At 27.4% G+C, this 27989-nt stretch overlaps 1 protein-coding gene across 2 annotated transcripts; it reads left to right on the top strand.

Moving 5' to 3' along the window:
- The first annotated feature begins 16 nt into the window (after window positions 1-16).
- alpha-Catr (alpha-catenin related) lies at window positions 17-27960 on the top strand. 2 transcript variants are annotated; one of them, XM_075821356.1, is made up of 9 exons: window positions 5658-5929; window positions 6294-9177; window positions 12090-12575; window positions 12685-12804; window positions 12951-13814; window positions 21028-21141; window positions 21425-22459; window positions 22693-22899; window positions 22999-27960. In XM_075821356.1, the coding sequence occupies exons 2-9, from the start codon at window positions 9154-9156 to the stop codon at window positions 23134-23136; spliced, it is 2988 nt and encodes a 995-aa protein (XP_075677471.1). In that variant the 5' UTR covers window positions 5658-5929; window positions 6294-9153; the 3' UTR covers window positions 23137-27960. The 2 variants fall into 2 exon arrangements, with proteins under 2 accessions (XP_027200254.2, XP_075677471.1); XM_027344453.2 differs by lacking the exons at window positions 5658-5929; window positions 6294-9177 and adding an exon at window positions 17-150.
- Window positions 27961-27989: the final 29 nt, after the last annotated feature.

Genomic DNA, 27989 nt, shown 5'->3' with positions numbered 1-27989 from the left:
AAAATTCAATAATTTTTCTACAATAACAACAAAGACAAAAAAAAAGGAAGAATGGACAGTACATCCAAAAGCAATGAAACAACATTTGTCAACAACATTGAAATTCATGTAAAATCAATCGAACGAATTTTACTGTCAATGTCACAAAAGGTAAAGTGTGTATTTGCATGAAAAAAAATGTTTCCCAAAATAAATTAATGTTTCCTATGTTATGATTGAACTGATAGAATGAAATTAATATTGAATTGAATTGATGTGAGAGAAAAAAAATTGTACATTTGGCAAGTTTCATTAAGAAATTCTACATTTTTTTCCCGGTTATTAAAAGTTAATTCTTTTATGAATGGATTCAAAACTTTTCTCTTTTTTTCCATTGAATCTTTTGTTGTTGTTGTCATCATCAACAACATTTATTTTTTCCACAAAACCGATTATATAATGGTTCAAATTTCATTTCGATGATGTGAATTGAATGGGAAAGAATGGGAAAAAAAATTGTTCTAATTCGGCTTATCAAATTTTTCTTCTAATTTCCAAAAAAAAAAAAAAAATAATTTCATTCTTCTTTTCATCTTAACGAATCAATGAATGAATGAATGAAAAAAAGAATTTCTTTTTCCACTAAAAGTTTCCACATCATCATCTTCTTGATGTTATTGTTGTTGTTGGTACAGAATTCAGTTTATCAATGTAATTCAAGATGATGTACATAACTCGATTGAACATTAATTCATGTATGATATGTGTGTGTGTGTGTGTATGTGTATTGAGCATAGAATTTCATTTGTTTGTTTTAGTTACATATAATGTTTGGCTTCTTATTCTTCTTCCTTCTTTTGAATGCAAAAAGAAAAAGGAAATATTTCATAATATCAACCATTAATAATGACAATATTAATTGTTGATGTTTGATGACTTTAATTCTATGTTTTCTCGTTTCATTATTGTGCAAATTACATTGTTCGAATCAATTTGATGAAAAAGTAAAAGATTTCAAATCATCAATGTTATTGAAATGATTAACATTATTTTAATGAAAATCTTTTTGTTTCTAATTAAAAAAAACAAAATACATGCAATTAGTTGAAGAAAAATCATTATACTTATTCTTTGTCTTTTTATATTTACTTAACTAATTAACAATTCTTGATTTAGGATTTGTTATGACTTTTACCTGAATCTTATTTAGCAGAAGTACATAGATAAATAGATATGTAGATAAATAAAAAGTTTTACTTATTTTTTGGCTTTATCTCATTTTTGAAATCTTTAATTCGGTTCATTCACGAAAAAAAAACATTCTAATGAAGTGAAAACAAAAATCTCTGAGAAGAAAACAACCGAATTCAAATGTCAAAAGTCAAATGTTTTTTGACTATTTCTTTTGGAAAGAAAATAAAAAATAATTTTCCCACTAATTGATATACACTAATGATGTATATCTTTTTTCTCTTTAATTATGAGTGGAAGAATTAATATTTGAAAAAATAAAAATCTCTTCAATTTAATCGATACTTAATGGAAAGAGAAAATTGTATACAATTCAATTACAAATGTTAAAATTCTTTTACCAAATTTTTTTTTCCAACAAAAAAGAAGTAAATTAACGATTCAACTTAGATTCGCAATTTAAAATAAAAAAAAATTAAACTAGATAAAAGAAATTAGGAAAAAAATAACTAACTTTTTTATCTTTGTGAATAAGTTTTTTGGGCCAATTTTCTTCTTCATCACTGTTACTATAACTTTTTTTTTGAAAACATAAATTCACTTTTGTGAATTACGATTCTTGAAAGCGATTATTGTAATTTTATTTCATTGTTGTTATTGTTGTTACTTTAAGTGCTTTCACAATGAAAATATAAGTTATCTCCATTATCAAATGTAAATCGAGTGTGTGTGTGTGTGTTTTGTTGCAGGCATTATATAGTGAATTTTAAATTTTTTTTTTCAAATGAAAATTTTTCATTTAAATTTTCTTTTGTTATTTGTTCTTTTTCTTTCAAATGAAAATATCGATTTCATTTTCTTTTTGTCTATTTTCTATTTGTTTTTTTTTTCTCAAGAAGAATTTCCGTTTTTTATTTTGTTTGTTTGTTTATTTGTCCGGAGATAAGTAATTTTTTCTAGAAATTTTTTTTTGTTTTTGCTTCTAATTCATGCAATTCGAATGTAAATAATAATAATGTTATTTACATCAAGAACAAAGAACCAAAAAAAAAAAAAAAAAAAAGAATTGAAAATAAAATGACCAAATTCATTCATGAATTCAAAAAATATGCATATTTTTAATGCTTTTTGGTTCATTTTGGAATAGAAATAAACAAACGAAAAAAACATATAAGAAATATTGGTGAGAACAGAATCGGTATATTTTGCACATTGCCTGTTAGTTTCTTGCCTGCAAAAGATTGCATTTTGTTGAATTTTTTTTTTTGGGTTTTTTATTTATTGAAAACAAGATCAAACACACACGCACACAGAGACAGAATATTCTAGCAGCATATAAAATAGTTGAATGTTTTTTTTTCTTTTCTTGAATGGTGGATTCAATGAATGTTGTTCCAGAAACTTAGAATAGAACTTTTTAAAGTTGACGATGATGATGACGATGAGTATTTTATTATGATGACGCCATAGCGCCCCGGTATTCTTTTCGTTTTTTTTTCTGAATTTCGATTTTTGTTGTTGTTGTTGTTGTTGTGATTCTGCTAAAATGAATGTAGGACGAATAACAACAACAACAACAACAACAACAACGAAAGCAAAAGTAAAATTCCACTTCGTTAGGAACATTAAGTTTATATATGTTTTTTTTGTCTCTTTCACTACCTCTCTCTTTTTTTTTCATTCATTTTTTTTCCTGGCTGGTTTTTTTTCCCGAGGTTTATGTCATCAATATCAATATCTCATCATAATATGACAATGGAAATGCACAGTAACAACAACAAAAACAACAACATTCTTTTCACTATGTTTTGGATCATTGTTGATGATATCATACTAAACAGGAAAAATCGAAGACTGTCGAATCGAAGTTATGTTGATCAGGAGAAAAAATAAGATTTGAATTTTCAATATTCAAAAAATACGTTACATAAATGAATTTATTAATTTGTGTGATTCTTGAATCTTTAACCCTAGAATAAAGTGATAGGAACATTTCCATAATTTTTTTTTCTTTCGCATTTATTACCATTGTTATCATCATCATCATCATCATAATTATCATTATTATTAACTAGGAAAATAGAAAAAAAAATGTTTACTTTGAAAATGAATTTCAGTTGAATGAGGGGCGATGAAATTCATAATTTTCTGTTGTTGAAACGAATCTATTTACGAATGAAAAATGAATCTGTAGAAGAAAAAAAAACCAATGACAGCGATAGAAAAAAATATTTCAAAAAATTCTACCACACACAATGAGAAAATTGTGAATGTGCGTGTTTGGTTTTTACATTTTTTTTTATTTTCATTTGAAAAAACGTTTCAAATGAAAATAAAAACCAAAAGCATTTCATTTCGTTCCATTAGATTGTATTTTTTTCTCCCCCTTTTTTTACAGTATATATTCCCATTAGAATCATTTGGGAATCCAAAGATAAAGTAAAAAAATTTTTATTTTTTGTTTTTGCCATTTTTTTTCCTCGTTGATAATTCTAATTTGTATGCAAGACTATAAGGTTTTTTTTCCGAACATACAGTGCGAAAAAAAAGGTTCATGTTCATTTGTGGATATTTTGCTTCTATAGTTCTATTAGATAGAAAACAACGAACTCGGATATTTGGATAACAAAAAAAAACTACTATAATCATTTGAAGAAAGAAAAAAACAGTGGTAATATTTTTCAATGAAATAGTTTATCATTATTACAAACATACGAAAATTCAACAGACCAACTAACCAACTAAAAAAAAAAAAAAATAAATAAAAACCCAAACCAACCGATATAACAAAAATACCACACTATCTGTATAGTTATAATAACCAACAGAATCGATAGCAGTGTAGCAGACGACAAAAGAATGTTGGAAAACACAGAAAAAAAAGAAAACAGAATTTCTCTGCGAAAATAAAAACGGAACCGACTAAACACGGACATGGACCATCACAGTATAGAATCAAAGATATTAAAGACGCATGTTCAAATGCGAATATCAGATCCAAGAAAGTAGAAAAAAGACCACAGTACAAAAACATCACATATACACACAAGAACAGAATTCTAGGTCGTCGTCGTCGTCGTTTTTTTGTATGATTCTTCAGTTTAGAATTTGGTTTCATTCTAACTTTCTTTCTTGGTTTTCATCGTTGCCTTGTTTTTCTTTTTCTTTTATTTTCGGTCTTCAAATAGCTTCATAGCAGCTAGAATTTTTGTTGTTGTTGTTTTATTTATTTCGTTTGATCCACTTCAATTCTTTTGGTTTTTCTTCTTCTTTTTCATTTCGCTATCTTCTTATCTGAGAGTGTGTGTGTGTGGGTGTGGGTATACATGTATCTTGTTTATTTGTATCTTGTTTGTATATCTCACACTATCATTTGCGTCTGTTTAAATCATCGTCATCATCATTTTCAACAATGAAAACAACATTTCATTTTTTTTTCATTGGGTGATCGTATGATCCCGTAAATTATCTCTGTATGTCTGTGTGGTGACAGTGTTTTGTCTACATGTGATTGGTTATGATGATTGTTTCGTTTGAAAAATTCTGAAGAATTTATTTTTTTCAGTGAAAAATGAGTAAATTATTAAGTCTGTGGTGGGTTTTTTAGTGATTTCCTTGAAAATTCGACCATTTGAATTCAATGTATGTAAGGCGCCTGTGAAAAAAATGTCCTTTTTTACCGGCCTTTTTTTAAAAAAAATGAATGCAGATAATTCATTAATGATTTTCATTAAACGTAACCACCGATAATTCAAAAAGGCAATGAAAAAAACGTATATAGAAATGGCTTGAATTGGAAATTGGATTTTTTTTCTCAAAAAGGAAATGAATCGAAAGCAAATAAATTGAAATTCTTATCAATCACATACGCAGAATAAAAAAGGAAACCCATCATCATCATCATCATCGAAATCAATGGCAACAAAAAAATGTAATTTAAAAAAATATTTCAAAGTCAATTTTTTTTCTCTCTGATTCGACTTGAATTTATCAACAACTGGAAATGATGATCACAATTCATAATTCAAAAAAATGATTCACAATGATGATGATGTGTGATTGTTGAAAGTTGTTTTATAACAAAATAAGCGTAAAGAATTTTTTTTCTTTCCTTTTTTCAAATCAAATTCTCTTTAAAAGTAAATTTTTTTTTCTTCAGTTTGAATTTTGATCAATCAAGCATATATTATTCGGAAATGAACGTCAACAACAACAACAAAAACAACGACAAATAAATAACTGATGCAATCATTTTAATATTTTGAAAACAACGACAGTATAAAAAAAAATATTGAAATTTTCAAAATCAATTTTTCTGAAAGTCTTTGAAAGTTTTGTTGAATCAAAAACAAAAAAAAAATAAATTTCCAAATGATAAATCAAAATTGAATAGAATCATCATCATCAAAATATCTTTATTATTCTAGTCATTCTTCTTGTTTTGTTTTTATAATAAAAGATTTCAAATTTGACATGTTTCTTTAACATCATGTGTGTGTGTGTGTGTGTGTGTGTGTGTGTATGATATATTCAAATAAGAAACGGTAAAACAACATGAAGACCAAGAATGAATGAAGTGAAAATATCAACACATCAATGAAAAAGGATATTTTATCATTTTCATTCTATTCATTCATCCATTATCATCAACAGCAGACAAACAAACAAACAAAAGCGAAAACAAAACCATGGATGGATAAATGAAGATAAATAAATCCTACCACAAACAAAAAATGTTCATTCATTGTCATTGTCCCTGGTGAATATTATATAATAATAATAATAATAATATTTTTCCTCTTCAATCAATTCCAAAAAAACCTAAAATATTAATCATTCATTCATTTCATTTCATTTTTTTTTGTTTTGTTCTTTCTGGTTTCGTTTTTTTTGGTTTTTTGGTTTTTTGTTCTCAGTATGCATGTTTTCCTCTCATTCATTCAATGAGAAAAAATATATATTTTGAATAGATCCGTTTATTTTCTTTTTCATATAACGATTCTTTTTCGGTTTTTTCTTTTTGCAATTATTATTCTTTCATATGTTTTCAATGAGAATATTCTAATTATTTTTGTTCGTGATCATTTTTTTTCTTCTTGTTCTTGTTCTTCTTCTTCTGATAGTGGTCGTTGGTGGTGATGATTGTGGTGGTTGATGATGGTGGTAATATTTTCGTCTTCTTCTTCTTCATTCATTCATTCATTTTCATTGATCACCAACGTATGTTTCGTGGGAAAAAAGAACCAAAAAAAAAAAATAACGTTATTTACGTGCCCTATGTGAATTATTATCATCATCATCATCATTTTCATCGGTAGTCAAAATTTCCAACAACGAAAAAAAACCGTTATCAAGTTTTCAAGAAGCAAAAAAAAAAAAAAAATTCACCAATATTTTGGATTATTCAGGACATGTTTGTTTATACGATGAAGTAACAGAACAGAACACAACAACAACAACAACAACAGAATATTCAATGTTAGTCGATCAGATTACATTTGATGATATAAAATATTGTCATCTAATGATAATGATGATAGCTAATAACGATAATGTGATGTGATTTAAAAAATATTCTTCTTCTTCTTCTTCTTCGTTTTTTTTTTTGGCTTCATTTTCACAACAGCTAATAATAATCCTACAGCCTATATGCAATATAATCAATTTCATTTTTGGATATTTGTTGTAAACAAGATAAAGTGAAAAGAGAAAAGGAAATTGTTGTTTGTTTGTTTGTTTGTTGTTCAATCATATTTACTTGATTGGAAATTCTATCTATATTAATTCTGTTCATGATATAGAATGTGAATTATAATCATCATAATCATCATATCTGATTTCATTATCATATCTTTTTTCGTCAAAATTATTCGTGTGTTGTTGTTGATATGCATCTGTATGCGTAGGTGATTGCATGTGTTTTTTTGGCTTGCTGAAGATAAAAACTCCATATCGGGTCATTGAGTGTTTGTGTGTGTTTTTTCTAGCACGGAAAGAAAACGAAAGTATCCTGTTTTTCAGTTTTTTTTCTGGCCTTAAAAGAAATTAAAGTTTACCATGGTATAGATATTGAAGAAGAAAAGAAATCATGATTTATTGCTTTATATAAGTTGTTGAAATGAAATGAGAAAATCGTCAACAACAACAAAAACAACAACAACAACAATGATCAACGGATAGTACTGAAACGAAAAAGAAAAAGAAAAAATATGATAAATATCTGAATCAAGATCTCTTTTATTTTGTTTTATTCCAAACGAAAATCAACATTTACAATTAACAAGAATTTCGTTGTTTGTTTGTGTCAATGTGTTTATATGTGTGTGTGTGTGTATGTCATCCAAATATTATCATCTCTTTTTCGTTTTATATTCATGTTGTTAATACAACAAGAATGTTTTTTGGCTTGTTTCATTTGATATTGTTGTTTTTGGCATTTGTTGAATGATAATGAAATAATAATAATAATTATTATTATTATGACTTGATAGCAATGAAAATTATTTTCTTCTTCTTCTTCTTCTTCGACAAAAAAAAATTCACCATGTTCATATGGATAAATATATTCCATAGAATGGAATAGGCAAGGAATTACAAGGAAAATGTTTATGTAATGTTAAATGTAGAGAAAGAGAGAGAGAAAGCAGGCAAGATATATAAAAAAAAACTAATGAGGCAATAAATAATTCCAATAAAAATTATCACAATACATAGTAAAACAAGTAATGAAAATGAAAAACAAAGATACTTATCTTTGAAATTCAACATCGTAACTTTGCCACCATTCTTGTCAGCTATTAAATTGTCGACGACAACAACAACAACCAAAAAAAAGAAAGGATCAGATAATGAATAATTTTAATGAAACTAAATGAACTTAATCGATAAGATTTTGTGTGTATGGTGTGTCTGTGTGTACGGTGTTTGGCGTCATTAATAGATGCTCCGGTAAATTGGCCTAAGAATAAAAAAGAATCAAAAAGAATCATCAAGAAGAAAAGAGAGTAACCTCATTCAGACAAAGAAAGAATTAACTTGTTCGCATTATCAAATTCAAATGCTAAAAATTTTCTTCGGAAACAAATGGAAACAGAATAGTCATTCATTCCGAATGATGATCATACACACAAAAAAAACAAACATATCGATTCCATATGATCATCATTATGATTTACAACACTCAAATCGAAATAACAATCATCAATTATTTTATGATATGACATAATTATCATTATCATTTGTTTTCGATGTTTTTGTTGTTGTTGTTTTGATGAGGCAAAAGATCGAAAACAAAACAAAAAAAAAAAACAAAACGAAATTGATGATGAAAATTTTTGTTTTATTTTTCACATTAATTACAAATTGACCCGTAAGATAAGATGCTGAAAATGGATAATTAATCAAAAAAAAAACAACAAATTGTCTCAATTTTCTTCGTAAATATTAATTGGAATTGATCGAGAGAATCTCCTCTTCAACAACAACAACGAAAAAAAAAAATCTCATCAATATTAGTTGATTTTGTCATATATTTCCTATCGTTTCTTTGTGTGTGTTTGTTTATTTGTGTTGTTTTTTTTTCGATTCAATTTTTTTTTATTTGTATACAAAAACTAAATTTGGCTGCCAATTTTCATTCATTTCATTGGATTATGTAATTTTTCAACAACAAAAAAAACGGTGTGAATTTGTTTTATTCAATTCTTTATTCTCCTTGTTTGTTTGTGAAAAAAAGTGCCATTTTTTCATCATCATCGTAATTCAATTTTTTTTTTTCAAAATCGGATTTTTGAAAACAAAAAATCATCATTTCATCATGCGTATATGATGTGTGTGTGTGTGTGTTATTCATTCACGAATCCGGTTCCAGTTTGGATTATGAAATTCCTAAACAACAAGAAACTATAGTCCAAACATACATCGCATAACACCGCACGCACATCCCAAAACCGAATAAACATTGTTATCCAGGAAAAAAATACGATGCAACGACGTCATAGTCATCGAGTAAGTTTCAATTTTTTGACCTTTGATCATTTTAGTATATATTTTGTTCACAAACCAAAACAAAATTCTGGATTCATTCGGAATTATTTCTATTGTTGTTTCATCATTACATCAATCAATCAGTCAATCTTTTGCCATTCGATTCAATTTAATTCTGTATTCAATTCATTGATTTTTGTTTTCGATTTTATTTTAAGAAAAAAAAAATATTGTCATTTCGATTATTTGACCACTATCATCATTTGGACGACGAATATATTTATTTTCCTTGGGTCGATTTTTTTATTCGTCGTCATTGATTTTGATTTGTTCATTCACATACCCCAATTGGTATCCATTCACATATATCAACCATATCAAACCAAAAAAAAAAAATTCATTCATGAATTGTCTTTCCGTTGTTATTTTTTCATATATTTTCATTTTGAACTTCGATTTTTTTATTTTTGCTTCGTCTTTCACAATTTTTCACCCCATCCCAATTGTTCGATTGTCATATACCAAAAAAATGTCTCACTATGGGTTTACTCTATGTAGTTTTTTTTTATTCTTTTTCATATAGCTTCCCTTTTTTTATTCTCAATCGAATAAATCTCAATCAATTTTTTGTTTTGTTTTCATTTTTATCAGCAAAATATCCGAAAGATTTTTTTTCTCCAATTTTTTTTTTTGCTATACATAAAATTTGATTTGTTTTCGTTTCGTTCGTTTTTCGGTTGCCAATTTTTGCTTCACAATTCTTTATTTGGATGTTATTCTATGAGCATCGCAAAAAAAAACAGAGGATGACTTGAATAAAGATATTAATGATGAAAGCCAAAAATAAAAAAAAATTTATTCCTTTCAACTAAAGTTGCTTTAACCAATTTCATTTTTTTGTTGTTTGGTTTTTTGTTTGGTTCCCATTATTTTTGGGTTGTCATCATTATTATTATTGCCTTAATAAATAAGTTTTGTTTTGATTGAGTTCAATTCATAACAACATCGACAACGATAACGATGACAATCAAAAAAATTGTTTGTCTTTGGCCAATTGACTTTCAGAATGTTCAATTGAGAGAATCTTTTTTTTTTTGTTGAAATTTATTTATTTTTTTAAATTAACATTATCGATTCAGTATGATTATTTTGATTTGATTTGTTTTGACAAGGCTAGATTTTTTATTTTGGATTTCTTGTTATTGTTGAATCAAATTCAAATATAGAATTAATGATAAAATCAAGGATTTGAATTGAATAAAGAAAATAGCGTGAATATACAGTATACCAACAACAACAAACAAACAAAAAAATCATTTCAAATGTGACTGATTGACGGATGTTTATGTATACAAATAATAATTGAAACGGTTGAAATCCGGAATCAGAGAGAGAGAGAGAAACAGAAAAAATGGAAGAAAAAATTCAATTACAAATGAAAACATGGTATTTTGGAACAACGAATGAATGAATGAATTGAATGAATGAAAAAATGAAAAGCAAAACCAAAATGAGAACATATATGAAGGAACGATAAATCAAATTCAACAAATTGAACAACTCTCTTCAACAACAACAACAACAACAAAATCAACCTAACTAAATTACAATCTCCAAATTTTTTTTTTCACTATCTCTCTCTCTCTCTCTCTCTCTCTCTCTCTCTCTCTCTCTCTCTCTCTCTCTCTCTCTCTCTCGTAATGATATTATAGCCACTATAGACACTTGTCAAGAATTTTTTTTTTCACTACATTTATTTTCAAATAACTTTTTCTTATTACCGTTATATTTGTGAATCTCTTCCACCCCCTCCTCCAAAAAAAAAAAAAAAAAAATGGAATGCTTGCCATTATTATTATTATTGTAATCTTGTTTGTTTGTAATCAAAATGCCTAAATTTGATCATCTATTCAGGATTCTATTTTGGCGAAATTATGTGAAATTTTTACTTTTACAAAAAAAAACTAAATTAATGATGATGATCATCATCATCATCACCATGTTGTTGTTGTTTTAATTATTTTAAATTCCACCAAATACTATAGTAATAAAAACTTTGAAACTTTGGAAAAAACCGAATGGAATTTTATACAGAATTTCGCTATTCTTTTCAATCAATCATTCTACCTTCTCACACAGAAACACAGCGCATGAATTCCATCATTTCCGTTCAGGTAGACAGAAAAAAAACCGATACCTAAGCAAAAAAACAACAAAACAAACTGAATATACAGAAGTTTGATGAAGAAGAGGAAAAAGAAAACCACAGGAATTTTTTTTCATTTCTATTATATGTAAATCATTAGTATTATCATTAACTATGTAATTATTATCATCATTGTTATTGTCGTCGTCGTCGTTGTTGTTGTTGTTTGGTTGATTATTTTGGTTTTTCCCTAGCTTTCCTCAACCAAAAATATGTTATTATACATATTGAGAATATTTGAGAAATAATATGGCAAATAGAATGAATGAAAAAAAACTGGAATTCTTTGAATTATTATTATTATCGGTGGAAAACAAAATTCTCTATTACTTTTTTTTCGATTTTAATTCATTCATTCATTCATTATAATATCATTTTGAGAGCGAAAAAATGGTGCATTTTTCCTTCCCCCTCTATGCATTTGATTGTCATATTTCCATCAATTTATTAGTCTTCGTAGTCGTCGTTGTTTTCATTTTTTTCACTTTCATTTTGAGATATTTGGAAAATAATTGACAAAAAAGAATACAAGAAGAATAAAATTCAATTGAATTGGATTAGATTTTCTTTCATCGACAAAAATGTAATTGTGGAATTCTTCTTTTCCATTTCAAAAAATTGAATCTATGTTAATTTTTTTCTAAAAGCTCTTTTTGTCATTGATTTTTTTTTCTTATAAATAAAATTACAATTTTCAATCAATTTTTCTGTTTTTCAATATTTCAAGATTTCTTCATTCACAAAATTACGTGAACGACCAATTCGAAATGATAAACAATTACGTGCAATTGTTCGTGTTGGACAATCGGTTAATTTTGCTGTTGAACGTTTTGCATCGGTTGGTGAATCAATAGCTGATGATAATCCAGAAATTCGTAATGAAATGTATGATGCATGTAAAGATGCACGTACAGCAGGTGCATTAATTGAACAGTTATGTAGTTTAACGGCACCAAGTCTTCGTGGTGGTGGTGGTGGTGGAAGCGGTACAATTAACGATCCAAATATTGATAATGTTGTTGATCAGGTTTATAATCAACATGATACAACAACAACAACATCGACAACCAATAGTGTTGAAGAAACGACACGTCAATATGCCGATCGTCAAGCAATGGCAAGAGCTGCTCGTGCATTATTATCATCCGTTACAAGAGTATTATTAGTTGCCGATACAGTTGTTGTTAAACAAATTGTTGCTAGTAAAGATAGGGTAAGTACTAGATTAAAAATCAATTTAAAATTCAATTTTTCATTTTTTCATTTCTATATTTGGAAAAATAATTTTTCAAATGTCAACAAAAAAAAATAAATATCATTAGGTTTCAATGTCATTAAATCGGCTGGAAAATGTGGCCAATTTTACTGAATTTGTTAAAGCATTTTCACATTTCGGTATGGAAATGGTTGAATTGGCACATTTAACAAGCGATCGAAAAAATGTATGTTTTGTTTATTATATATTTTTCCAAATAATTCTGTGTACATTAAAATTCTATATGGCCCAATTCAAATTTAAATTGTTTCTTCGAATAAATCAATTGACAATTCAATATTATTATTTTTTTTCATTTTTTTTTAAAAATAGGATTTAAAAAATGAAAAACGTCGGGCACAAATGTCGGCAGCACGTAAAACATTAGAAAGATCGACAATGATGTTGTTGACAACATCAAAAGTTTGTCTTAGACATCCAGATTGTCAAACGGCTCGTGAAAATCGTGATACCGTATTTGCTCAAATGCGCCGTGCAATGGATTTAATACATTTTGTTGTCAAAGAAGGTATTGTAACCTATCAATCAAAATCATCATCAACATCGATAGCAATTGCGGCAGCTACTGCAGCTGCAGCCGCTTCACATGCTGCTGCAACTGCGGCCACATATGGATCATCATCTTCATCATCACCACATCCTTATCATCGGCCAACATCATCATCATCGAATGCAACAACAGTAACATCATCATCAACAGCATTACATTTACCATTTGATCCGCACAATGAAGCCCTATTATATGGTTATGATTATCTACAACAACGTGCTCAACAACAACAACAACAACAAAGGTGTTCGTCAAGGGATATGTTTTCCATACCAAAATATCAACGTCGTGGCCAATTACATCGTGTTCAACGTACAATACCGGGCAATTCATTTGTTTTAGCCGTTGAATCTACATTACGATGGTTACATGAACAATTGGATGCCTGTCCAACAATTGTTAATTTTTTACAACGAATCTGTGAATTATCCGATCTGGCACAAATGGGTCAGATGACTAGCCACGTTAAAGAACAGATAATGTTTGCATTGGATGCTGCCATTGAACGTACTCAGGATTTTACTGATTCAGCATACACTAATCATGATCATCGTGAACAAATATTATTGTTATGCGATCAACTTCGTGCCGAAGTCGAAGCCTTTTTTCGAGCTGTTGTTTGTTTTGTAAGTTTGTTATTTTTCTTTTTCCTGAAACAAAAGAAATAAAAATAAGACAATTAATGAATGTTTGTTTGTAATAATTAATTTTCAACGATCAAATTCGAAAGAATATTTTTCAATTCTTTTCATCAAAAAATTCAATTCTTAATGAATTAAATAAATGAAAATGAAACCCAGTTTTTTTCAATTCTCGTGTGTGTAGGTAGAAAATTTCACCATTGAAAATTGAAAAAGTTCAAATTTCGTAATTTTTAATGGTTGATGTAGATAGAAAAACGAATAGGCAAGAAAAAAAAATACTATAATGGTCTCATAGAAACGATGTTAATGATGATGATGATGATGAGAATCGATAAAATGAAAGATGAGATTTGGTTTATTTTTTTTTCTCCGTAATTCTAAGGGTTATATGATACAAATGATAACTATTGTTCAATATGTCTATAGGTCTCTATTGGGTTCAATATCTATCATCCAAGTTATTTTGGGTTGAATATACAATATCGGTGGACTTGAATGGTGAAAGAATGTGATCACATATAAAAAAATTCCCAATTTTTATTTTGTGACGTCAATGATCGACGGCCAAAATATTCTTAAAATCAGACATTGTCAGCGATTTTCCGGATTGTTTCGGGGCAACATACAGAATAAAATCCCGGATCACAGGGTTCTAGATTATTTTTTTCCAAATAATAATAATAATAATAAATCTGACTTACTTGGTTTTCATCAAATCTTTTTTTTCGTTTTTTTTCTACACTTAATTTCACCCTTGGCCATTATCATGATTCATTTTTTATTCTCGACTTATACAGGGAAAAAAATTTTTGAAAAATAATTACAATTTTAAAAAAGAAGCAATAAAAAAATCAACGAAATCCTCGATGTTTGAAAAAAGCATTTTATATTAAGACTTTTTTAAAAAATAAATAATTCCGTCTGTTTGTTTTTGTTCTTAAGTTTTCATTAAATTCGAATTTGAGCTCGGCTAACGGAAAAAAAAACATTCGAATCATTCGAAAACATTCGAATCGTGTGTTTTTTTCAACAGCAAAAAAAACAACAATCGATTAATCGATTGTCGATGTTTCCGATTGTGTACATTTCGAATGTGATCTTTTTTTTCCAAATATTCTTTTTTTTTCAAATCGAGTGACCAATATATTTGATTTGATTCTGAATAATATATATTTCAATCTCAAGTGAATTCTGTGATTATTCATGAATTTTTTGTTTTTGTTCCTTTTTCACTAGAAATTGAGTATTATAAAAAAAAACTTTTTGCATCTTCAATTTTGTTGTTGTTGTTGTTATTGGTTATAACTAATCTATTCATGGTTATGATATTTATAGAGAGATCATCGATCTTGATTATATTACAAAAAAAAAGATCGTTTTCGTTCTTCATCATCATATTGGATCAAACTTTCGATTGATTTTTCAGTGAAAGAAAAAACTATTTCTTTCCGGATATTTATCTATCCAACCGATCTATATGATAATAATAATTCAATGGAATCATCTTTTTAAAAAAAATGCAAATGAATGAAGATGTTTCCATATTCCAAGAAAAAAAAGCCAAACTATTCTTGAAAAATTCATTTCAAATCCAAAACGACAATATTTTACTTATTTTAGAAAAAAAAACTTTTTTTTATTGTTGCCTTTTTTAAACTTTTATGATGATATATTTGAAAATAATAATTACCATCAGAATTAGTTGACCTATTTTCAAATATTCATCTGATTATTTCGCTGAACCAAAATGAAATTGAATTCATTTTTCACTTTTTTTTCTTCTAATTTCCGAATCTTTCAATTTTTCTTTCTTTCGGAGATAAACACACACACACACACGCTATGAATTATCAGCAAAAAACGCAATAAACTAATCATTTTTTCTGGTTGCTTCGACACGAAAGAATATTCTTCTCTCTCTTTCTCTTTCTCTTCTATAAACATTGTTAAAATTTGGAACGAGAGAAAAAAGAAAGAAATTCTTGATTTCGACAAAAAAACGAATTTCATTTTTTTTGCTGTTCATCTCCACCCACTAGCCATTGAGGAGAGAGAATTGAAAATGGAAAACATTTTAGGCTTCCCATCATATGGATGCAATCTCATTCATGGTTTGTTGGAAGAAAGTAAAGTAAAGTGAAAAAAATTAATTGAATCATTATCATTAGTAACCGAATGTACAGAATATGAAAAACTTGAAAGAAAAAGAAAGATTATTTTTATTTTTAGTATGAAGAAATGAAATGAAATGAAGAAAAGAAAAAATTAAAAATCATCATTTGCTAATAATAATAACCATGCTAACGGGCATTGGATTGGTTTTTTTTGTTGAAGAGAATTTTTCTCCAGAATAAATCCAATTGCGTTAATTCTGTTCTTGTTTGGTAAATGGTAGCTATGATGGAACAAAAAAAAATAAAGATACAATCGAATCTTATTATCATTCTTATCTTTGTATACAATTTTTGGTGTGTTTATACATTGAAAAAATAATTCCACATAAAACTTTTTATCTATAAACAGAATTTCAAATTTCTATATTTCCTGTACATATACCCCAATAATCATTCATTTTCTTTTTTCTTTTCTTTTCATATTTTCAAGAGTGTCAAATCTCTCTTTGTTGTTGTTACTGGAATCTAATTGAATTCATTCATTCATTCATTCATTTGTTTTGTTTTGTCGATTTCGTTTGTTTTTTTTGTCCGTAGGCTGCATGCATTTTTGTTGTTGTTGCCAGTTTTGTTTTTTGTTTTTGTTTCATTCGGAAAAAATGAAAGAAATCCTTAGGATATTAATAATTTGATGATAACAGAATTTTTTTTTCGTTTCAGTTTTGTTGTTGTTGTTGTTGTCTGGATCTATTCTCTTGAATCTAAATTGAACAACACAATTCGACAATGAGAATTTAATGGAAAGTAGTTCTCCATCTCCAATTCCAAATACTATTTCAGCATTACATTTTTTTGGTTTTTACCCCAAAAAGAAAACAAATTGATAATTGATAAATGATATGATTATCAATTTTGAATCCAAAAAAGAAAGATAAACTTAATGGAATTGATCGATAATGGTTGTTCAATTAGCTAAACCCCAAATGAAATGTACTACTTTATATACAGGTTGTTTGTGTGTTTTTGGTTTGTTGTTTTCCAATGAGAAACATCATGATCATCAGAATTCAAAATGGAAGATGGAATTCTTTGATGGATTATTCTTTGAGTTTTTTCTTACATTTCTTCTTGTCATCATCCGTCATGTCTTTCATTTTTGTTTTTCGTTCAAATTTTATTTCCATTTATTTGATCCACAAGATCCTTATGATTTATTTGCCAACATTTTTCTTCATCTTGTTTTTTGTTTTTGTTTTTTTTGGTTGGATCAATTTCCAGTAACTAAATATAAGATAATATTGATGACGATGATAAAACCCATTGAAATGTTCCATTGGATGTTTCTGTTGTTGTTCACCCAAAATAATTCATCTGCCTTTATAGTGTAATAATTCATTTTGATACCATCTCCATGAACAAAACAAAAAACATTATCAACAACAACTTGAATGAACGAGAGAGAGAGACAAAAATTAATTAATTTATTAACACTTTAGCTACCAAGTAGTGTATGTTTCTTTTTTTAAAAAACATTATTTTTAATGAAAATTTTCATTTTGAATTTATCGAAATAATGTCATCAGCAAACAAACAAACAAACAAGTTAATATTCTCCTAACCACACAAACAAGACAACGATGATAACATTTTGGCGTTGGCATTTTTGTTGTTGTTGTTGATAATGGTTTTGGTGATAAAGCTTTCGAAGCATTTTTTATCTATGGATCATGTTTTTTTTTGGTTCCATTATATAAAATGAACTAAAAATTTGTTTCGACCATAATGACTATCCTCTTCACTTTACATTAACAATGATATAACTTATTTAGGTGGTTTTATAGTCGAGGTTGTTGGTTATGATAAATGTGAATTCTGAATGAATTCTTTTTTCTTTTTCGCCCTCTGTTCATTTATTTGATCCAAAATAATCTCGAACGAATTTTGTTATGTTTCAAGTTTTTGTTTTTGTTTTTGTTTTTTTTGGGCAAAAAAATGATAATAATAAAGAAATTCAATGATCCAAAGTACAAACAAAAAGAATAATATTCTTTCATTGATTCTTGTTTGTTGATAGTTTTTTTCTGGTGTTGTCATTGTCAGAATCAATTTTGAAATTCGTTTATTTAGCCAATTGACAATGTTTTTTCCCAATCATTTTTCTGTTGTTGATTGTTTGTTTGATTTACCATCGAAATTTCAAATTCTTTTCAAGAAATTTTATTTGTAAAAAGAAATAGTTTCATATTCCACAACAATCAATATATCAAAACAGATAATTCTATGGTATACCAATCACTGTTAATTAATTTTTTTAATTTTTTTTCATTTCTTAATCTATTTTTGCACAAGTGCATCTTGCAGTGTGCGTAAATAAAGTTATTATTATTATTATTATGGTATACCAATCGATTTGATTCATTTTTCTTCTTCTTTTGAATTAGATAAATAATTGGATAGGATGTTTTTGTTGTTGTTGTTGTTTTTCGCTTTGAAATGAACCTAATGACAATAATTGATTGTTTAATAACAAGAAAAAAAATATTTCTGCCTACCATTTCAATTTCGTTTTCTTTCTGTTTTGTCAAAATAAAATTGATTTCTTTGAAAACCAACAAAGAAAAAAATATTTGTGGTTTTTTCTCTCCTATTCTGTTTCTGTTGTATTTTTTTCTTCCAAATTCTGTATATCCAACTATTCTGTATATTCTGGAAAATTTCTTCAAAAAAAAGAAAATTAAAATCCTGGAAATTTTCCCTGAATAAAAAACAGATAAGGTGAATCTATTTTCGATAAAATACTCACAATACTAAAAAGTACAATGCGGATGAATCTAAAAATCAAGAATTTATCAAACTAATTATTTTATCTAAAATCATTAGATTATTATCCATTGATTTATAAATGAATGCAAAGAAAAAGTTAATTATAAATTCGTTATTCGTTCGTTATTAATATTATTAATAATATTTTTTTCATCCTGTTTTGTAAACACCAATAATAATTTTATCTACATATTGCCATAATTTTTCTCCTTCATTCATTCATTCATTCAGTGTTAATCATCATATATTATTATCGATTATAAATTAGAATTTTTTATATTATTATCCATAAGCTTTGTCGATTACTTTTATTATTTATAAATAAAGATGAAAATATTACAGGGATCAAATGTTGTTTGTATATTCACAAAAGAAAATCTACATCCAAACACGCACACACTGATTATTATTTGGTTGGTTGATTGAATTAGCCATAACAGTTTTTCCATTCCTGAATAGGAAGCCATAATTTATTTTTTTCCTTTCTTGATTTTCTAACTATAGTTATTGTCGTTATTTTCGCTTCATGAATTTTGTTATTTTTTTCCATTGAATTTTATTGTTATCGAAATAAAAATCGACAGAAAAAGAGAGAATAAGATATTGGAACCAGGAAGAAAAGAAAATCCAGGAAAAAAAACCATTCGCGAATAATCTTTGTTTTTTTTTAAACTGTAAAATCACACAGTTTCATTCTCTTTATTCTGTTGTTGTTGTTATTCTGTAATGGTCAAATTGTTTCTCCAGAACAAATAAAAAACATTAAATAAATAAAATGAATAGTTTTTCAAATGTTGCAATGTTGTTTTTTTTTAAAAAAATACAATTGAATCGAAAAACAACAACAACAACATTCCATTCAATCGATTATAATTGATGATCATGATAAAAAAAATTTTTTATTTTTCTTTGGCTATCTTAGAAAAAAAATCTATGAATGAAATTCTGTTCAGTTTTTTTTAATATTCCGAATGAAATTTGACATAACTGGACAAAAGTAGAATAGAATTAAACTTTTTTTTTCATTTCTGTTTCATGGATATTGATGATGATGATGTATTTTATATCTATTTTTATCTATCTATAGATGTTTGAGATATTATTGGATTGATCGATTGATTGATATCAATAATTTATTGCTAGTTTTTTGTTTTCAATGTTGACTGAATTCTACGATGTGTGTGTGTGTGACAATTGTTAATTTAATTATTATCATCATTGCCACTATAATGGGACATTCTTCAAGGTTTGACATTTTTTTTTCTCTACTTTTCTGGTTTTATCAACCAATAACATAAATAGCCACCGAAAAAACGATAAAATTTTTTGATGCCTGTTCATTTAGATAACCAAATTATCTTGGATATTTGTGGTATGGAAAAACCAAAAATAGAAACATTGAAAAAAATATAATTCGGTTCATCAGGGTGCAAATGAATTTATATTGTCAATTCAGCATTTTAATATCAAGAATAGAAGAAAAAAATGACATTGTAATAAAAGTGTGAATGTCATTCAAGTTTATTTTCCTGTTTGTTTGTTTGTTTGTTTCTGGAATCAAGATTTCTTTCTTTCTTTTTTTGCTACATTTATTTTTGGACTAATTTTCTTTAACTGAAACAAAACTAATGAACAATATTTATACCACAATTTCTGGTGTGGTGTTCCAGAAAAACTGAAGAATGGTCGTCTTTAAATGACCAGGAAAAAATAAATAAAAACATTAAAACAAACAATGAAATAATGATGATTATAATGAATGAATAAATGAATGATGAGGACTGAAAAAAAAGTTGACCAAAGACATTTCTATATGTCTGTTTATGTGTATGTGTTTAGGAAACAAAAAAAAAGTTTCTTCCTTTCAAGTTTCTTCTTGTATCGAATATAGAATATTCAGGGTAATAAAATGAGAAAAAAAATGCATTGTGTTTACCTAAATAGTTTCTCTGTTGTTGTTTTTTTTCTTATTGCTTTTCTTTTTCTTTTTTGTCCAGTTGAAATTATATTATCTTGAATTTATTATTATTTTTGTTTTTTCCCTGGTCCTGTAGTCCAACTTTTCTGTTTTTTTCCTGCCAAAATTAAATCCAGAGAAAAAAAAACGATTTAATGCAATTTCATGTGGCCAAATTGAACACACAATTTTGGCCATACAATTAATTCCTGTTATTTTCCATTTATAAATTACAATTTTCATTTAATATTTTTTCGTTTCTTCTCTTTATTTCTCTTTTATGTTTTTGATAAATTGATAGGAATTTAATAATCAAGATGATTCACCTTGTTTTCAAACATCTACAGTGATTGGTGATGAATTTGAACAATATATTTTACAAATAACCAATATATCCAATGAGCTAAAAAACAAGGTAACCTTTATATTTTTTTCCTTTATACATTTTATCCATCAATAATTTATAAACAAATTGAAATGCAACTTTTTTTTTCTAAAACTTTTTTTTTCCTTTTCTATTTTTATCTTTTTTTTTTGATTCCAACATTATGTTTCTGTTTCTGTTTTTTTTGGATCTGGAATTCTTTCAATCGATCAAACTCATACATATTAAATGTGGTGTGTGTGTGTGTCTGTGCATATTTATTTGTGATGTGCCTGTGTTGTGTGTTATTTCTGCTATCAATTTTCATACAAAGCTACAAAATGTTTCATTAGAACAAGCGGATGAATTATTTCGTCATCATACATCATCAATCGACCTGCCAGTATTGCTCAAAGGTTCAGCAATCGACTGTGATCATGAACAAATTGATGAACTTATTGAACAATTTCGTGAACATTCTGATCATGTTCAAGAAGTTTGTCGTTTATTGTTTCATATATCACCAACTTCATCATTACAAGTGACCGCTGGTCATACGGAAACATCAATTGAAATACATGGTGAACAATTACTTACAGCATTACATACATTAATATTATATCCAAATAGTAAAATTGTAAAAGAAAATTATGAAGTATTTGCCGATGTTTGGTCATCATTAGTTGGTGATATATCACAAATAATGCGTGATATAAGCGATTATTTTCATGAACAACATGAACGTGAACTATTGAATCGTCCACCAGTTCCGGCTCAACCCCCACCACCACCTATACCACATGTTCCACCTTCGGCTACACAACAACAACAACAACAACAACAATCATCACCATTATCAATGGGACGATTAGTTCCACCCGGTGCTACAAGATCAATATTATCATCACCATCATTAGCTACGGCACCAATTTCAATGAAAGGAAATGTACAATCATATGGTTATCTAGAACCGGGTAAAGAACCAATATTAATGACAGGTGATACACCCGGTACAGATATGTATGGTGTAGCTGCAATGCCTGGTGCAGCTGCCGCTATACCTGATATTGAAGATCCTTCTGTTGTATCCGGTGCTGCTGCTGCTGCTACTTCTCGTCCAACAAATGTACAAATCAATCCAGAAGTTGAAGTATATGAAATTGAAAAATCTTCCGCACCATCAGTTGATTTGGATGATAATGATATTGTAAGAAAAGCTAAAGCAATGTCATCAATGGCAATGTCAATGTTTCAATTTACTCGTGGTGAAGGTGAATTAAAAACAACACAAGATTTATTCACTCAAGCAGAATTTTTTGCCGAAGAAGCCAATAAATTATATAAAATTGTTAGACATTTTACCTATCAGGTATGTTTGTTAATGAATGAATGAATTTAATACATGAATGAAGCAAATATAAAGAAAATTTGTTTTTACTCGTTATAAAAATAAACAAGAATTTCTTCTCTTTAGCTTCACATTTTTCAATTTCTGTTTTCATTATTATTCAATCGATGAAAACTACTATTTACGCTTCGATTAATTTTGAATTTAATTTACTTTCTATAATTTTTACTTGACAAAAAAAATAAATGATTTAGATTCCAACTGGTGCACCAAAAAAAGAGCTTTTGGATTGTATCGATCAGGTACCAACTTATGTACAGCAATTACAATTTGCTGTTAAAAATGTTACCGTTGGTAAAACAGCTACTTTTACTAAAGTTGATAATGTTATACAAGAAACAAAAAATCTAATGTCAGTTATAACTAATGTTGTAAGTGCTAGCCTTAATTGTGCCAACAAGGTTCGTTTTACTAATTTTTTTATTCTTTATCTGATTTGAATTCTTTTCTTTTTGTAAAAACTAATTTCTATTTTTTTTATTTTTTCTGTTAAATTCTAGCATAATTTGGATATGCAAGGTGCATTACGTACACGTGCACGTACATTATCACCATCATATCGACAAGATACGGAAATGTTTTTTGAAGGTGGTGCAATGTCAAAAGGTGGTGTTGCATCATCTGATCCAGACATCTGACAATTCGGTATGGGCCGTAGGGCCCTCAAACCTTCGGGTGAAGGAGATGCGCGTCGAACACGCGTTTCTTTTTTACTCTTTTAGGGTCAAAATCCAGACGAGAATAGCACAAAAACAAAAATTTTTCATCATAACATTTTATTATTCACATAGTTTTCATTAGTTCTTTTTTACATTCAACAAAAATAGTCTAATTCAAGCGAATTAGGAGAGAAAGGGGAAAAAAAATCGACCAAATACATAATACAAGCACGCATATAAACCATCACATCGATCAATATATTTATTATCATTATTTAATGAGACAAATTTTCCATCATCAAATAATCTTTATATATGTAAACAACAACAATCCATGGAAATCTATTAATATCCAGAAAGAAAAATCATTCATCATGATTATAACTGAATATATAACCGCGTCAACATTTTCGCATCTTACAAGACAAAAAAAAAACATCAATTAGGATTGTATCAAAATCAAATTTGTATTTTTTTCCCCCTTAACACGTATGTTTTTTTCCTGATCAATTCCGTACGACATTACCAGAAACTGACAACTTTTTTTTATTTATTTTTCTCGCTTTATTTTCATTCATCATTTTCATCGATTGCTGGGAAAAAAGAACATTTTCCTAAAGAATAGGCTAAAACCGACCGCAAACGACAATTCCAAAAAAAACTCAATCTTTATTATTATTTCACCTGAATTTCTTGCATTCAAAATTGCAATCAAAAGAAAATGTCCCAAAATTAGAAACATTTTTCTTTCTTCTTCTCTTATTTATTTATTTATTCTTTTCATTATTTTCATTCGAGAATTGGTGTTCACCACTATCATTTGCAGACCATTCAATTGCTTCGGGTGATCATTTTTTTTTCCTTTTTTTCTTAATTTCTTGATATGTTTTTCCTGTTTACTTCTTTACTTCTTTTTTTTGTTGTTGTTGATAATGTGGTCATGTCGTTTCACTATCGATCTATTCCTTGAAATATACACACCCAGACACACACATTCCATCGATGTGAAAGTCAATGATGATAAACAGTTTAGTTTTTTCTTTTTCTTTTTTTTTCAATCTAGATATATTAATGTTTCTCACTATCCCGTAGAGTTGTTGGCAACAACAACGAGAAGGAAAAAAAAACGGAAAAAGTTATATACGATTATTTTACGGGTTTCATTCATCCGCCTACATTTCCTTATGATGTTTTTTTGGTTCTGAAACAATCTTTTTTTTATATATATTGAATTCCTGACAAAAATAAAAAACCTAGACCATACACTTTATCTAAATTATATATCGTAATCGGATGAATCAGAGAGAAAAAGAAAAATCATTTAGGTTTATTTATTTGGTGAATTGTGTAAAGCAAGCAAGCAAGCAAAAAAAAACAACAACAAGATAGTCTGAGAGGAAAACAGAACAAAATATACGAAATACAGATTTACTAGATCACATCATCATCATTATGTGAATCATGGACTTTCATAGAATTTTCATTATAACAAAACAAAACAAACGAATAAACCTGATTCGCAAAACAATTCAAGGGAAAAAAACAGATTAAATTGTTCAAGTTGTTGTTGTTGTTGACATTGTTTTTGTTTTTTGTTTTTGTTTTCTAATTCCAAATTCTTCGCAATAAATTGATGTGTATGTGTGTAGGTGTTTGTTTGTTTGGAAACATTTTGGTATCCATTCAATGTTTATTTGTTTCCTTTATTTTTGGTCTAAATTTTTCGGATATTTTCATCATTGTCATTATTGATGTGTTTGTTTGTTTGTTTGTTTGTCATCATTTCAAATGTGTTGTTTTTGACACTTTTCAAACAGAAATAAAAGGAAGAAAGAAGAGAGAATTCTGTCTTTGTTTGTCTGTTTGTTTGAGAATTTTCCCCTTTAAATCAAATCATTTTTTTTCTGGAACATCATCAGATTTAGTAGATGAGATTGAGAGTGGAGTGAAGATAGATGGAAAAAAAGATACATTGTCATTCAGGCAAAGTGTAGCTAATTTTATTTAAAAGTAGAAAATGTTTTTTGTTTTGTTTTTCAAATTCTGTCATTTGAAATTTATTATTATTACCATCATTATCATTTTCTTCTTCTTCTTCTTCAGTTGGTTAGGTCAAAATAGTTTCTATGCTACTACTACTATCACTATCTAGTCGTTGTTTCTGGATCGATAATTGATCTAGTTTTTCTCTTGGTTCATTGTTCTTTTCCTACTTTTTTTCATTAGCTTACTTATTCCATACTTTAAGTAAAGAAGAAGAAGAAAATTCAATTGACAAAATGATAAACATTAATAAAAAAAAAAACTTTAATAATCCTTTTTAGTGTTTATTATGAAAATTCTGAAATTATGAAATTTTTTTTAATGATTTTATAAGCATTCTTCTTTTTTGGTTTTATTATGGTTTTCTTTTCTTTTTCCGTTTGTAAATGATAAGATTACTGTCATTAGAATATTCTTTAAAGACAAAATCTATGAAATTTGTATGAATGAATGAAAAACTTAAAATGTACATGATGCTTATACATCATTTATGTGGATGGATCCTTTTTTTTTGAAAAAAAATGCTTGAAACCAAATGCTACCATAATACCAAGAACCAGATAAAAAGATACCAGAATTTATAAGTCCGATTGATTCATTTGCACAAAAAAAATTACGTGAAGTAACCAGAAAAAAAGATAAAAAAAGATTGAATGAAATGAAATGAAAGTTTTTCTTTATTCGTTCTAGTTTTTTCTTCATTCATTCATTTCATATTACAAACATTCAAATATAAATCTACTGAAAAGATAGAGAAGCACACACACTTGAACTTATCATTTCCTTTATATTTTCTAGACCTTGTTTTTTTAGGATTCTTTAGTTTTGCAGTTTGTTTTGGGTTATCAAAACCAAACTTCCGTTGATAATGATTAAAACAGTGATAATGATGACCATTATATACTGAATATGATAAGTAGTTGTAATAATAATATCCTACTACTTTTATGATAAGAAACATTGAATGAAATTATATTTCCAAAATGAGATGTGTGTGTGTTTGTGTGTGTGGGCGAAATGATTTACATGAAGAAAATTTTCCAAAATGATAATGATAATGATGATGATATACATGTAATATTCATGCCAAGATCTTAGGATTCTGATTCGTTTCTCTCTCTCTCTCCCTCTCTATCTATTTGCGTGAGATGAAAAATAAACTTTTTTATTTGATTTGAATTTCTTAAAAGTTTTGGCAATTTCAATTTTTTTTTACTTTTGGATTATGGTTTGAAAATTTATTGATTCTTTTTCCTCTCTCTCTCTCCCTCTCTCGATGATCAATAATGACATTCAATGATGATTATACAACAACAACAACAACAGCAAAAACAAGATAAAATTGATTAGAATTCGATTTTTTCCTTTCTCTCTCTCACACACACACATTATTTAGCTACAAAAGTATTTCAAGCAAAAAATGTATTGAAAATTTTTGAAAAACGTTGACGAAAATGACTGAGGATAAAAAAATGATGAAAAATTCATTCAATTTGACTAAATTGAAATTTGTTTATAACAAAAAAAAAGATTATTATTAATCTAGCAATGAGAAGAATAAGTAGAAGAAAACTTTTCTGGAATGGATTAAGATATGTAAATTATTGTGAAATGAATTTTTTCAATCGGTTTTTTTCCTTCGTAAGAAAACATTATTCGTTCACGACATTCAGTTTTTCAATGCATTCTTTTTCATAATTCTTCAGTTTTAGTATACACCGAAATAGGAAAATTTAGTACTTTTTTCCAGTAGAAAATTCTGAATTTAATCAGAAATATTTTTCACTTTCAAATTAAAAAAAAATGGATTTTGGCCCTGATCAATATTGATAATTTATTATTATGTATTCAAACCTATTTGGAGTTTTTCTTTTTCCCTTGTTAACTTTGGATACATAATGATAATTTAACATAGAAACAAACAAAAATAGTAATAATCTTCCAAACAAAACAAAACATTATTATGAATGTGTTTTGTAATGTGTTTGTAAAAAAGAAAATATTGAAAATTGAAAAAAATTTTCTTCTTTTTTTTCTATTTCTTGTTCACCTGATTTATCCAGACCTGATTTTTTTTTGTTCTCTGGTCTGTTCCCCAATATCAATAATTTCGTTTTTTTTATTTATTAAATTGAAACATAAACACTGTAAAAAATATTGAAAACAAAACAAAAAAGTTATAAATGATGATTGTAGAATATATTTGACTATTCTGTTCACTTCTCTTTTCTTTTCTTTTTTTCAATTCATTTTTCAATATTATTATCTGGAATTTTCTTTTTCGACCTGATTTTTTTTTTGATAACCAATTAATAAAAGCTCAATATTTATCAAAATATCATCAAACACACACACACTTACAGATACATCCAGATAGACAAAACTAATTGATTGTGCTCAGGATTTGCAAAAACATTTAGACAACAAAAAAAAATTCAACAAATTCTACATTCACTATATACAAAACAACACACTATATACAGAAACACACATTTACTGTTTTAATGTTTATTCTTTAAATACCGCTGTTGCCGAAAATCGCATCATACAACACGACTATTAAACAAAACAAAACAAAAACAATATACAAAATATGTATTTCTTAATTATATAATTAATAAAATGAAAAAAACAAAAATAATATTTTTTCTTTCCATTTAATAGCATCCATTATATTTGTCCGAGTGGTTATGGTTGTTGTTGTTGTTTTAATTTGATATTTATTTAAAAAAAAATAAAATATACAAAATCAAAATTCAAGATTCGATTGTTTGTTTGTTTGTTGTAAA

This window comes from Dermatophagoides pteronyssinus, unplaced genomic scaffold (genome assembly GCF_027571235.1).
Source record: "Dermatophagoides pteronyssinus isolate colony J.1.1.1.1 unplaced genomic scaffold, Derpt_VIB-CSIC_2022.12 sq0010, whole genome shotgun sequence".
NCBI lineage: Eukaryota > Metazoa > Arthropoda > Arachnida > Sarcoptiformes > Pyroglyphidae > Dermatophagoides > Dermatophagoides pteronyssinus.
Note: the sequence above shows the minus strand (reverse complement) of the source record. Positions and strands in the feature narration are given on the sequence as shown.